Source organism: Rhagoletis zephyria, unplaced genomic scaffold (assembly GCF_001687245.7).
Source record: "Rhagoletis zephyria isolate East Lansing unplaced genomic scaffold, Rhagoletis_zephyria_1.1 Rzeph_scaffold_00368, whole genome shotgun sequence".
NCBI classification, from domain to species: Eukaryota; Metazoa; Arthropoda; class Insecta; order Diptera; family Tephritidae; genus Rhagoletis; species Rhagoletis zephyria.
Genome location: NW_016157452.1, coordinates 128,996 through 142,556, shown reverse-complemented (window position 1 = coordinate 142,556; position 13,561 = coordinate 128,996). Strand labels below are relative to the sequence as shown.

The 13,561-nt window shown below is 37.9% G+C and overlaps 4 protein-coding genes across 6 annotated transcripts in view; 1 reads left to right on the top strand and 3 right to left on the bottom strand.

The window, feature by feature from the left end:
* Position 1: 1 nt before the first annotated feature.
* DNAlig1 (DNA ligase 1) lies at positions 2-3,983 on the bottom strand. Of its 2 annotated transcripts, XM_017611052.1 has the most exons (8): positions 3,759-3,981; positions 3,630-3,692; positions 3,155-3,571; positions 2,923-3,095; positions 2,354-2,822; positions 1,669-2,291; positions 1,336-1,581; positions 2-1,257 (listed from the first exon to the last, which is right to left on the bottom strand). In XM_017611052.1, the coding sequence occupies exons 1-8, from the start codon at positions 3,776-3,778 to the stop codon at positions 896-898; spliced, it is 2,373 nt and encodes a 790-aa protein (XP_017466541.1). In that variant the 5' UTR covers positions 3,779-3,981; the 3' UTR covers positions 2-895. The 2 variants fall into 2 exon arrangements, with proteins under 2 accessions (XP_017466541.1, XP_017466539.1); XM_017611050.1 differs by having other exon boundaries at positions 3,630-3,983.
* A 125-nt stretch (positions 3,984-4,108) lies between these two features.
* On the top strand, positions 4,109-6,738 carry LOC108359263 (digestive organ expansion factor homolog). Its single transcript, XM_017611039.1, has 3 exons — positions 4,109-4,655; positions 4,714-5,433; positions 5,530-6,738. Exons 1-3 carry the CDS (start codon positions 4,388-4,390, stop codon positions 6,657-6,659), a joined length of 2,118 nt encoding a protein of 705 aa, XP_017466528.1. The 5' UTR covers positions 4,109-4,387; the 3' UTR covers positions 6,660-6,738.
* Positions 6,739-6,743: 5 nt separating this feature from the next.
* Nup214 (nuclear pore complex protein Nup214) lies at positions 6,744-13,534 on the bottom strand. 2 transcript variants are annotated; one of them, XM_017611034.1, is made up of 13 exons: positions 13,475-13,526; positions 13,322-13,372; positions 13,112-13,250; positions 12,866-13,053; positions 11,891-12,802; positions 11,612-11,834; positions 11,248-11,543; positions 10,993-11,174; positions 10,562-10,906; positions 9,078-10,118; positions 8,829-8,989; positions 6,999-8,769; positions 6,744-6,940 (listed from the first exon to the last, which is right to left on the bottom strand). In XM_017611034.1, exons 2-13 carry the CDS (start codon positions 13,355-13,357, stop codon positions 6,913-6,915), a joined length of 5,322 nt encoding a protein of 1,773 aa, XP_017466523.1. In that variant the 5' UTR covers positions 13,358-13,372; positions 13,475-13,526; the 3' UTR covers positions 6,744-6,912. The 2 variants fall into 2 exon arrangements, with proteins under 2 accessions (XP_017466523.1, XP_017466525.1); XM_017611036.1 differs by having other exon boundaries at positions 6,999-8,766; positions 13,322-13,534.
* LOC108359260 (nuclear pore complex protein Nup214-like) overlaps positions 13,502-13,561 on the bottom strand; it is a 49,459-nt gene continuing 49,399 nt past the window's right edge. The window contains exon 11 of the mRNA XM_017611033.1: positions 13,502-13,517. Coding sequence (XP_017466522.1) covers positions 13,502-13,517 — 16 coding nt within the window. The remainder of the gene's footprint in view (positions 13,518-13,561) is intronic.

Genomic DNA, 13,561 nt, shown 5'->3' with positions numbered 1-13,561 from the left:
GCTGCATTTCCGAATAGTGGGCCAACTTTCGACCAGATTTCTTGCTGATAGCTCTTCAGTTCACTGAAACTTTAGTTTTAGGCTATATTTCGATTTTAATAATCGTACGCACAGATTGTATTTTTATTGGAGAGTAATTTAACTCAAGTTTTTAGCTTTAAAATGCCGAAAAGTTAATGAAAATATTCCTAGTAGAACGGCAACTATAAATATTTAAAATCGATAAACTGCAAATAAGCGTTCGGAAATGCATCATCAAAAAAGTCATTTTCGATTGCAGTAAGAACGTTCGGAAATGCATCATCAAAAAAAAAAAATTGAGCAACGAATGACGAAAAATATTAATCAAGTGCACCCTGTGGCTGCGCTGGAGTAGCACAGACCGCAACCATTTCTCTAAAAGACACATGTTTATGATTCCAAGCCAACATGATGTCAACGTCATTTTGTTAACATGTTGACGACTTAGAGCTAGCAACATGTGCCCAGCGCTGTGGTTGTAGTCTCTGCTATCGTAAGAAAATCCGTACATACGCAATGCGAAAATATTGAATTCGCTGCACCAAAAACTTGCTTTAAATATTTATAATTGTGGTTCTAAGGGAAATATTTTCATGAAATCTTCTTCATTTGAAAGCTTCTCGCTTGTAGAATCATATCGAATTGAATGGAGAAAAAAATTTAAAATATTTTTATGTTTTGAGCTTAGTTAGCAACTCGTAATATTTTCTTATACATACATACTAGTGCAATTATTTGCGACATACATTGGTACTCATTTGAAATCATTTTACTGGCTGTGCAAGATTGTAAAATTATAAATTTCTCGATTTGCAATAAACAGGTAAATCGTATAGAGGTTTCATAAAAATACATATTTAAATTTTCTACACGATTAATAAAAATCATCATCAAATTCAGCAGGATTCGATTTTTGATTCTTGACTTGATCTTGATTGCGGTACATGTAGGCAACTTGTTGTGCAGATGTTGCATCCTCCGCTGATTTATCCTCACGCATGCGTATGAAACGTGGAAACCGCAGTGATATGCCCTTTTCTGGATCAATAATACCAATTCCAGCCTTGTGTACGGGACTCAATGAAAGATCTGCACATTTTACCTCCCAAACCTGCACAGCCTCGAACCAAGTATCAGGCGCTAGGGTGGGATCAAAACGATAATAAGATTTTGGTGCCGGTATCGTGTGCTCCTTAAAGAATTTGGCATGTGCATTTAAATCATCATCATTCAGTCCTTAAAGATGAAAGATTTATGTTGTTTTATGTTACTACCACATACCGCATTAAAAGACATAGCCCAATTTACACTTACCTGTGCCTATTTTGCAAATACTTTGATACTCCTCATTTTCATCATCGTAACAGGCGAGCAAGAAGCCGCCATACACACCAGTTCGTTTGCCCTTGCCAATGTAACCGCCGATAACAACGAGGTCTAGCGAGTCTCCAACGCCAGTCAAATAATCCTTTTTCAATTTCAACCATTTGTGTGAACGTTTAGCAATTTCGTAAGATGCGTCATTATCTAGCGACTTGATCATCAGGCCTTCACAATTTCCTAAAATCGAAGCATTTACATATATATCGAAATTAAATTAAAATTAAAAAATCTACATTATAATATCAATTACATTTTTCAACCAACCTTTAATGGAGTTCTCCAAAAAGCCTTGTATATCGTCCGGATCATTTGTGTCGCATGAAGTTGGAAATTGAAATTCTCCTTCAACTTCGTTAAAGTTTTCTCTTAGCAATTGCCTTCGTTCAGCGAAGTTTTTTGAAGTCAACGCCTCGCCATTCAAATACAGTAAATCGAAAGCATAAACGCAGACTTGCACCTTGATCTCTTCTAAATCGACATTTTTTCGCTTCCGTGTGCTTAGTACTTGGAAAGGCAGAATTTGTTTGTGTTCAATATCCCATGCAACAATTTCACTATCAACTATATATGATTCAACACTGTCCTTTTTGAATTCATCTATGCGCTGTATTACGTCGGGATATTTGGTTGTATTATTTTCCTGATTACGAGAGTATATATTAACGTTGCCATCTTTGTCACGATGAATTTGCGCCCGTTCTCCATCATACTTCCATTCGCATGTAATGTTGCCTTTTAAGCGATCCATCACCTCGGATACACCCCTTGTTGGGTGCGCTAACATTGGCTTCAATGGGACACCTGGCTCCATTGAACAATACTTGAGCAAATCATCGATACCATGAGTGAGTAGTGTCGATACGATTTTGTCGAAATTTGGACATTGGCTGTAACAATTATTAATTTTTTTTATTTGTTGTTCTACTATAAATATTCATTTTGGTCTTACCAATAAGCCGTTTTTAGCAGAAAAGTAATATCATCGATATCCTTCTTTATATCAGCTTCAGATTGTTTCGCCTTCTTTGGACATTTCTCATCGTACGCTCGACTGTTGACTAAAGCTGTTGCCAAAGCTTGAAACAAACTTTTCTCTGCAATTCCTATACGCATCTTGCCAATCAGTGATCTTATAATAAATCGCGCTTCTGAATATCGTGATGCCACAAAGAGATCATGTATAATTGGTGATTTGGCTTTGCCGGAACTTTTCGCAATTGTTCTCAATTTCTGATAGACAGTTTGTACTGTTAGAGGTTTTGGCGTGAACATCATTCGCTGTGAAACTCTGGAGCGCTCGGCAACAATACCAAGATCGCCAATTTCCTGCGTTTGAGCTTTAATAAACTTTAGTTCACGCCCAGTAGATACGGCTATAACCTTCATCAATGTAGTCTCTGCCACTCCAAGCTCAACACCTGCAAATGTGAGGAAAGAATTTTTCTCTTTTTATATGCTTCTAAATACTCGCACCTTTTTACTTATTGAAATTTGCAGTTTCAATTAAAATAAACATACCTTCATAAGCCGGTGCCAGTTGGTTGATACTTAAATAAATACAGTACAGTAAATCATCTGTGTTCAATAATAACACTGAACATAAGAAATTTGCAAGTATCTCTACCATCTTATAACGTCCTTTAGTGTCTTCAATTAGTTCAAAAGTTCTGGCCAAAGCCAAATAAGGTGTGCTGTTTTGGAAAGTATAGTAAATAATACAAATAATAAATTTAAATGCCAATTTTCTCACTTTTTGTTTCCATTCCAATACGCGTCCTTTATAGGATGATATCTCGTTGCTCCTGGATTATATTCGGCACCACATTGGTTTGACTCAACCGAAAGTTTCTTTACACTCAAAGCTTCATTTTTGTTAGGGCTTTCTGCACTACCTTTAGCTGCTGTTGTAGGTTTTTCGTCTACCAATTTGGCAGCCTCTCTAGTCACATCCTTTTTGATCTCAGCGGTTTCCTTTTTCAATGGAATTTGCTCAAGTTTATTTTTGGGAGATTCTTTAGAAGCCTTTGGTGATTTTTTCTTCGTTTCACTACTTTTACCATTAATCTGTAGACTTTTCTTAGTTTCCGTTTTGGGAGACACCGCAGATTGTTTTAGAACCTTTTGCTCCGGCTCGCCATTCTTTTCACTCGATTGTGGACTTTCCTGTCTTGAATAGGATATCAATTATTGCTCAAAAAAGTTTAGCGCGTTTTTGTATAAACTACCTGCAGCGCTTTGCGCTCGACGCCTCTTCAATTTTTGCACTCGCAGCTGGCTTAAAGAATGACCTAAAAACAAATTTATTTTGGATATTAACACGTACGAAAGGATTCCTTAATGTTTTGGAAACTAACGTTATAGATTTTTGTGCCATATTTACGCTTTTTTCTAGTTTTGTTTTTTTTTGCTTGTAGTGAAACTAGTTGCAAATATGCAAGCGCCAAAAGTCAATACAGGGTGTGCTGTATTAATAATTAAATGCAGATGTGCCAGATTAATAGGGTTGATTTTTTGTAATATATTTTGCCATTGACAAAGTGCAGAAATATCTGAAAGTTAAATATTATAGGAAAATGTTTGTAAACTATTAACGCTGCATTTCTTTATTCATTCTAAACGTTTGGAATAAATTTTATTGTTTACTTATTCTTTAGAACATTCCTGATGATATGTTCACCTATATTTCAAACGCATTCTGTTTATTCCGGCTGTGAAATAGGATAATCCGGAATGTATAAAGAAACGCAGCCTAAATAAAACTAAGACAGCTTACAAATTCTTTAACGGGCTTAGTTTCTTATTTTGGTGTTGGAATTGCCCTGTATTTTTTAAATTTATCCATATCAGGGTTTTATATTGGATACGGCAACACTATAAAACAGCATGGTCGGATAAAAACGCAATGTTTACGTGATTGCAACAATATTTTGACTAGATTCCTTAATTAGTTACTTGCCAGGTAATAAATAATAATTTACATATAATGCGCCCAAAAAACAAACCTAAAGCAAAGGTGCGAAATGCGAATTTGAGCAAGGCACATAAGAATCTTAAATTCAAACGGAAAGCAAAGGAGATGATGGAGCAGCACCGGAAACAAGCACTTTTAGAAAAGTCCTACCGAGAAAAGGAGGAAACTAAACTTGACGATACCGAGGGTAAAATTTTGGAATTTATAAGAGAAGAGTATAAGGACGACAATGAGGAAGAAAATATTTTTGGTGAGCTTATGGATACACTATCTACGAATGGTAAGGATATAAAAAACAGTAAAACTAAATATGGTTAAATTGTATCCAATTTAAATAGATAATAGATATGTACGGGCCTATGATTTGAGTGATGAGGTTTCAGATGAGAAATCGTTAGTCACCGATGAAAAGCATAAAATCAAAGAGGATATAGTAGAAGAAAGTACAGAAGTTGAAGAATTAGAACCGGTGAAGTCGGACGATACATTTGCGCTGCATTTTGATTTCGACTTGCCGCTCGAAAAGGTTGATAATTTATGGTCTCAACAGGCCCTTATTAAGAAACCAATTTTTACATGGCCTCAGTTAGGCATATTGAGGACACAAATACCGCAGCTTGAATGTCAAGATGAAGCAACAAATTCACTCGATTGGAACAGCAGTATCAAACGACTGAATGCTGATAGTTTGCGAAGAATGGGTGTCAGAGCAACGATACTAGATAATATATCAAAGGAAATCACACCCCTTCAACTAGAAGTTTTTCAAATTCTTAATAATTACCGAGATTTCTGTTACCCCAGCGTATCCAAAGACAAAGTAAATGAATTACGATTTTGTTACACCGCACACGTACTGAATCACATGCTAAAAACGCGCAACCGCATTTTGAAACATAATATGAAATTAACGTCTACACCAAATATGATCACAATACCGGATAGCTATCGAGATCAAGGATTAGCGCGACCCAAAGTGCTCATTATATTACCTTTCCGAAAGTGCGCATATCAAACGGTGACAAATATGGGGCGGCTATTGTATGGTAAAAATATGGGTAGGTAAATGTATAAATTTAAGTTTTTGCTTTAAATTTATGAACAAATGTATTAAATTTCACAACTAAAAATGTAATAATGATTTTTTTTTATAGATGGAAAAATAATGAATTACGCCCGTTTTACCGAGGAATATACCGGCGACAGCTTAAGTTTTCCTAAAACCAAACCCAAATCGGATGATTATGTCGAAACTTTTAAGGGCAATATTGATGATAATTTTAAGATTGGCATTTCTATAACTAAGAAAAGCTTGAAACTTTATACGGATTTTAATGCGTCAGATATAATTGTGGCTTCGCCGTTGGGTTTACGGTTGGGAATGGCTTCAAACAACAATGAAGCGGGTGCCTTTGATTTTCTGAACTCCATCGAAATCCTAATATTGGATAAAACCGAGATGTTCCTAGCGCAGAATTGGGAAAACCTACTACATGTAATAGATCACTTGCATTTGCAGCCACAATCTTTAAGTAGCGTAAATTTGCAACGCGTTCGTCCATGGTGTTTGAATGGTTTGTGCCGCTTTTACCGACAAACTATTGTACTTTCATCACATGAGCTACCCGAGATACGTTCACTATTCTCCAATAAGTGCTTCAATTACAGTGGCAAAGTTTCTGTATCGAATCCAATTCTTCAGGGCGACATTAACAACGTGTTCGTCACAACACCACAAATATTTCACTTAATGGACACCACAAGTTTAGATTCTGTCTTCGATGCACGTTTCCGATATTTTGTCAAAGAAATTCTGCCACGCTATCGAAAGCCGTCGTTCGCCCATTGTATGATATATGTGCCCAGTTACTTTGACTACGTACGCTTGCGTAACTATTTGAAAGCAGAATCAATCAATTTTGCACAAATTTGCGAATATACCAAGAGAGAAAAAGTGGCGCGGGCACGTGATATGTTCTACCACAGTGGTGTGCACTTTTTGCTTTATTCAGAGCGATATCACTTCTATCAGCGTACAAGAATAAAGGGCATTCGGCATTTGATTATGTATCAGCCACCAATGTGGCCGCAATTGTATTCCGAAATGGTTAATATGATGAATGATAGTAATCAGAATGCGGCCGATGGATTAGACGATTCGATGAGCATAACTGTGCTATATACGAAATATGACATAATACAGCTAAATGCGATTCTTGGAACTGAATCGGCCGCAGAGATGCAAAATTCAAATAAAACTATACATTGTTTCACTATTAAGTAGTAACTGATTTTGATTAAATACATCTGTATGTTTTAGTTAGATTTTGTAAATATAAAAAATTAAAAAAAGTGAACTAGACCATTATTTTTTTTTTTGCATTCCCGTAATACGTGTATTTTCAATAGCAGAATTTCAATGATTTAAATATTTTCTACTGTCAAGTATGTAATTTCAATGTAATCTTTGACAATACCGCCAGCACTCTCAGCATTATTTTGACCCTTGAATACGTTATGTTTTACCATCACCACGCTTATGCTCGATAGTTCATGAAGGAAGAGCTGAAATTAAAATTTTTGATTCATTTTATTTACTGCACATTCGTCATTTCTGACTCACCCGCCGAACATAGGTTTAGGGGCATTTGGTGGAGGATTTGTAGTTTGTGCCAAGTTACCAAAAGATAAGCCTGTGTCTGTGGAGCCCAAAGCTTCAAATATATTGCTACTCTGTGCTGTTGGCGCACCAAATGAGCTAGAAGGTGGTGTGGCAAATGTTCCGAATCCTTTGGGGCTGCCAAAAGTAGGCGCACCCCCAAAGCTAGGCTGAGCGCCGAACGCAGGCGGGCTGCCAAAGGAGGGCGCGACACCGAATACATTACGCGGAAAGGCACCTCCTTGCGGCTGCTGTGTGGGTGAACCAAAACCAGTGCTTGACACTGATGACCCGCCCTGTGAGAATGAACTAAACGGTGATGTGGCTACTGCACCAAAACCACTTGTTGGTGAGCCAAAAATGTTTGATTGTTGCGAGTCGGGTGCTACAGCTGCAGCACCACCGAAAATAGACCCTCCCGTTGAGGCGGTACTTTTAGCAGCACTACCGAAAGCCGAGCCAACAAAACTAAATCCTGAAGCGGTGGATGTAGATTCCGGTTTGCTGGCTGCCGCAGCAAAGATGCTACCGCTCGATTGACCCAAAGAGTTTTGCCCAAATATCGAGCCACTGCTTGCGGCCGTGCCAACTGATGTTGGTGAACCAAAAACGTTGACATTCTCCGGACTCTTTGCAGCGCCACTACCAAATATAGATCCACCAGTATTTTCTGCACTCTTAGCAGCTGCATTGCCAAATATCGATCCCGCACTAGCTTCAGCTGGCTTGGCAGGGCTGTTACCGAAAATCGATGCGGATGTGTTATCACCACTATTAACGGCGCTGTTACCAAATATTGAACCCGAGGAAGTATTTGCATTAGAGGGGTTGGTAGGCATGGTAGCAGCAGCTGTAGCGCCAAATATGCCAGCCGTGGTAGCACCAAAACCGCTACCAGCGTTACCAAAAATACTACCACCACTTGCTGGCGCTTGACCACCCAAAGGCAAACCTCCGAACGCCGATGCATTGCCTGCTGGTTGAGTGACATTTTCAATTTTAGATGCAGCGCTTACGGAACTTGCAGCAGGCGTTGGTTGTCCTAAAGAGCCAAATAAAGAATCGCCCGTTGCTTTTGTAGCGGCAATCGCAGAAAAGAATGCACCCGTAGCTGCGCCTGTTGCTGCTGAAGAAACAGGTGTGGGTGTGGCAATTGTGGTTGCTGCGGCTGATGAAGTAGTGGCAGGTATCGGTGATGAAGTGGTAGCAACTGATGGGACAGTTGCTGCAGCTGTTGTGGTCGTAAAAGCAGTAACTATTGTTGTTGTGGCAGGAACTGTTGGCGCATTTGTTATTGCAGGTGTAGTGCTTAAGCCGGCAGAAGAAGTCGGGGTGCTTGTAGTTGTTGGTTTTTCAAATGTGTGCAATTGCTTGAACACGGTTGAGTTGCTAAAGGAGAACGCGGAAGCGCCTGTACCGCTAATAGAGCTCGTCACTGGCGCAGATACATTAGGTGCTGTGCCGAAGCTAATGCCAGTAACACCACCAACACCAAAAGTAGACACATTTGAGCTGTTGGCGTTGAATGGTGGGAATAATGACGTTTCTGTTGTTGCTACGCTTTTGCCAAATATTGATGGCGTAGACGTTACAGTTGTTGATGATGTTGTATCAGTAACTTTAGGCACTGACAACGACGTTGTGGAGTCGGGCATAGGTTGAAAAGCGCCTTGGGGATTATTCTCACTATTTGAGCTAAAGGAAAACACAGTGCCCTCTTTTGGCTTCACCGCTTCTGTGTGTATGGGAAAAAGAAAAATAAACACTTTAAATATATATTTGAGATACACTTACCCTTTGCAGTGGGCTTGCAGATATTTAAAGGTTTCAAAATCATTTCCTCATTATCGCTCGCTGTAGCAACCTGTCCCGATTTAGTTACATCCTTTGCTGGAACAGCAGCTTCAGCTGTACTTTTCGTTGGCATAGCTTCAGTTTTTCCTAAACTGGGAGTACTAAGATCGAAACAGTTTTTAAGATCAATCTTTGAGGTAAAAAAATAGTTTGCATCACATGCACTATTGTCATTAAATTTGTACATACCTTGTTGCACCTGAAAACGGATGTACTGAACTAGCAAAGGATTGATTCTCATTCTGTTTATTGAAAAGCGTAGATTGCACAGTTGTTGTGCCAAATATATTTGCGGTTGCAGCGGGTAAACTCGTAGCGGGTGGCACATTCGATTGTGTTTGCGTTGCTCCAATTTTTAAATCGGTTAGAGCACTAAAAGTGTTGCCAAAACTAAACGATTTCGATGTGCTGTTCATTTGGTTGGCGGTATTTGAATCAACCGTTTTACTTGGATTGATAAATGTTGTATTTGCATTGGTATTCGCGGTCGACTCTTGTCCGAACCCGGTAAATCCTTTTGATTTAATGTTAAATGTGCTCATCGGCGGTTTGTTGGCATCAGCTGCATCGCTTTTTGATATGAACGAAAAGTTAGGTCCTGCAGGAGAGGATTTTTCACTCATGCTAGATTCGTTAGTTTTGCTCTCAACAGCATCGGATTTGAAAGTGTTGACATTCCCGATGAATTTCGATAGTTCAGGCATCTTTTCACCCTTGGCTGACTCAGTTTTTGAAAACATATTGCTGCTGGTAAAATTAAGCGTCGAAAATGGCGCATTGTTTTTTTGCACAGACTGCGTTGAATTAGCATCTTTTGCTTGTGTAAATGTTGCTGCAGAAGTCTGTGAATTGCCAAAAAGTCCGATTGTTGAAGGTGTTTTCGTAAGCTGGAACTGTGGCTCATGTGGTTGCTTGGGTTGTGTCGATTTAAATGTAGTTACAGCCTTCTCTTTTTCCTGGGCCTCATTCGCTTTTTCAATTGCTTTAATAACTTTGGCTTCCTTCTCTTTGGACTCTTTTCTCTTAATTAGCTGTTTCGTTTCCAAAATAACCTCAGATGTTAGTTGAACACGATTTGGGCGTTGAGGTTTGATTATTGTTGTCTTTACTTGTTGATTTGTAAAATTACGTAGAGCGTTTAATTTGCTCTCGGATAATTTATTAGTCTTTACATCTGTGATATTGTGCATACTCATCGAAAGTATAGAATCTGCTAAGGACGCGATACCGCTAAATGGATTGGCGAGGCGGTAGACAAATAAAAATTGTTTTTACGAGAAGTATAAAATAATTTTACTTAAAAAAATTGTCATGTATTATTGTTTTTTTTTTTGTTTTTTGATTTAGAGAACTCCGGATTTTTTTTTTTAATGCAAAGGGTGATCGATGAAACTAGTAGCGACTACTAGGATTGAAAGCAGAGATTGTAATGGTTGTATTTTTTATAATAAACTACCGACTACAAGACTTTTAAGTAATTAAAACAAAGAAATTGTAGGTCTAACTCAGTAATAATTAAAATTTTAGATAATGCATACAAATGTTTGGGAAAAAAGGTAATTCAAAGCTTGGCTTGCTTTCGAAAATTAGATATTTTAAATTTTTTGTGTGTTTTAAAATAATATTTTTAACTACGTTAATCAGACATACGAAAAAGCATAAATTCAACTTACGCATCTGATTTCATCTCCAGCGTATTCAATGTACTTTTGCTCACCCTGCCACTGCCCAAGTTTTTTTGCTTGATAGTCGATTTTATATAATGCAATTTCGTCTGCTGCTGTGTTATTAAGTTTTTCAATTTAGTCATTTGTTGATAGATGCCATCTAGGCATGGTATGCGCATTTGAGACTTGGAATTACGTCGCACCAAGTCCTGATAATAAGTCCACTGTATGTCCATTTGTTCTTCAAGGCGTTTCATTATACCTTGATTAATGGCAAGATAGCCTTGTAGACTCTTCAATTGACGTTGACTTACGCAGTCATATAATGATAAATATTTAAAACCAGCTTCACTGCAGATATGTATATTACAGACGTATTTGCATACAAATAAATAAATGAATTCTAAGTTTGGTTAAAACTATACTGGGAAACTTACTCTGGATTTTTATGCATTTCCAATTTAGTACGACACTCGTTTAGCATTTCATATGATTCCGTTAGTGAATGTCGAAGATCTTGAACATCCATCACAAAGTCACGTTCATTTGCTTGTTCAATGATTTCTTGTAGATTTATTAGACGTTTACTATAACTCCTCATAACACTTGGATCTTCATTCTTACGAAAATAGAAGAAATGAAAATAGATAAGTAAAAACTCGGCTTTGAAATAATAAAAGAAATCTACTCACTAGTGCGAGTTTTGACTTTTGACCAAGTTGCGTTATTTCTTTTTCAAACGCCATCATTTGCATTACTATCATTTGTTGTATTACACTATTCGTTTCGTTTAAATTCAACATTTGTGCTTTTGATTTTCCAGCTGTGTCAATTTGAACTGAATTCTGTTGAGACTGCTGCTGTGCTTGAATTGGTGGTGGCGCAAACTCTGGCGAGACAGTATATAGAGGCTTGAAAATTTCTGCTGGTTGTGTAGTTTTTATTTGCGCATTGTTAGCAATGGGTGCAGTTTGCACCAATGGTTTGTCTATTTTAATATAAATATTACATCATTTCAAATACATACTTATATACATTGCTGATTATATTACTTACTTAACAAATTAGATTGCGATTCATTATTAGTAGTGGCCACTCCGAATTTAACACCTTGAGACTTTTGGTCCCAACCACCCGAAAATAAATTCTGGTTTCCTGGCGCGCCAAAAGCAAATGTATTTTGATTGCTGAAATTGCTTTGCGTTGAAACGCTAAACGCTTGTGTTGGAGTAGGTGGTGGTGGATCAATTGATGGTAATTCTAAATCTTGACGTTCATTCTATAATTTGAATTGAAAAATAATTTGCATTTACCACTCTCGAAACTTAAACTTACTTCTACTTTCTTAGAAACATTAACCCTCGTTAAACTTTCATCTAAAGTACTAAATTTTTCCATTGCATAATTAATTGGTGCCGGTGGCGAACAAATATTAGTAGCGTTAGCTGTCAAATTCAAAAAGTTAAAACACAACAGATGACCGTGTGTTGTAAGCACGTGGATAACGGGCATGGTTTGTAATTTTTGCTCTCCCACTGTTAACTGATGATTCGGGGATGTATCCAATGTTAACCCAATGGGATATGTCTCATCGCTGGCCTCAGTAAGTGGCATTTCAATGCGTGCTTCATCTAGTAGCATATAATGCACCCATTGTGGCTGCTCTGTGTTTTCTTTGGTGCCCAAGAGCCCTATTTCAACTCCATTTGCGGAAGTTACCAATAACAAATTCCACTGCGCAATATGCAAGAAATTAACTTGTTGTCTCCTTGGTTCAGACCCACTATAGCATACATCATTGTAATTTATATAGACAGGCGTTCCACCTTTCGGCGCATTAACAATGTACATATTCGGCATTGCTTCCTGCCCTTGTTGTAAGAAACTTACAACAAACTGAAAGGTGGATAACCAGTGCAATGCAATGGTATCGAAAGGACCAGGATGTACACCTGGTGGGCACACTATACTTTTTACTGGTGTGAGGTCAGGTTTGAACTGTTGCAACTTTCCATTGGGATGACCGAGAACGATTTGCTTTCCCTTCGGCGACCAGCAACCGCATTGTATTTGTTGATTTGTAATTGATCGCATCTCAATTGCGCCACCATCTTTAAGTGTGTAAAGAGCGAAATTACCATTACTAAGGACTACGCCAACCACTGACGGCAGCACTGGGTTCCATAGCAAATGCAAAGCGTATACATTCTGATCGGGTAAACGTATGCTGTACAAAGTTTTAATATCCTGAAATGTATGAGCGTAAATTTATGAAGATCGTATCATTGAATATGAATAATTTGGCCTTACAGAAGCAGAAAATGACGGAACATGAAATATATCCAAAACCGCATAACCTTGTAGAGTATAATTTACTGCCAACATCGATCCATCTGCACTGCATGCCAGCGTATTGGGTGCATTAGGTAATTTAGTAGTTCGCAGGTGTACAGGAAGACCCTTTGATTTAGCATATATGACGTCGGGTAGAATGAACGCTAAGAAACGAAAAAATATATCAATTATCACAAAGATTGCCCTCAACTAAGTTCTTACCATGCAGTTCCGGAGCATTTGGGTTTCCAACAAACAGCAGTCCATGATTGCTAGCGCAGGCCAATAAGTTAACGTGGTCTCGTAACTTGGAATTTTCGGCAAAAACTTTATGCTTGCATTGTAGTTTAAATTGAATATCCTGATTATTGGAGCAGATAAAAATTTTATCAACAACATATCAATAGGTACAGACATTTCGGACGAGCTTACGGTCACATCTACAGAAGCAGGACATTGTTGCGCCATTTTAAAAGTTGAGTCCTTCAACCACAGCAATAAAAATAAATAAAAAACGTTAATATAACTTTAAAAACTACTCCAAATATTTTGCAGAAATTGAACGAATTTGTCTACTCAACACACATTTCCCGCAAATCGCAAATTCACAGTTTATGAGAGCTGCCACCTATTAAAAATTGGAATTTTAAATTGCGGATATATTGAGACAGC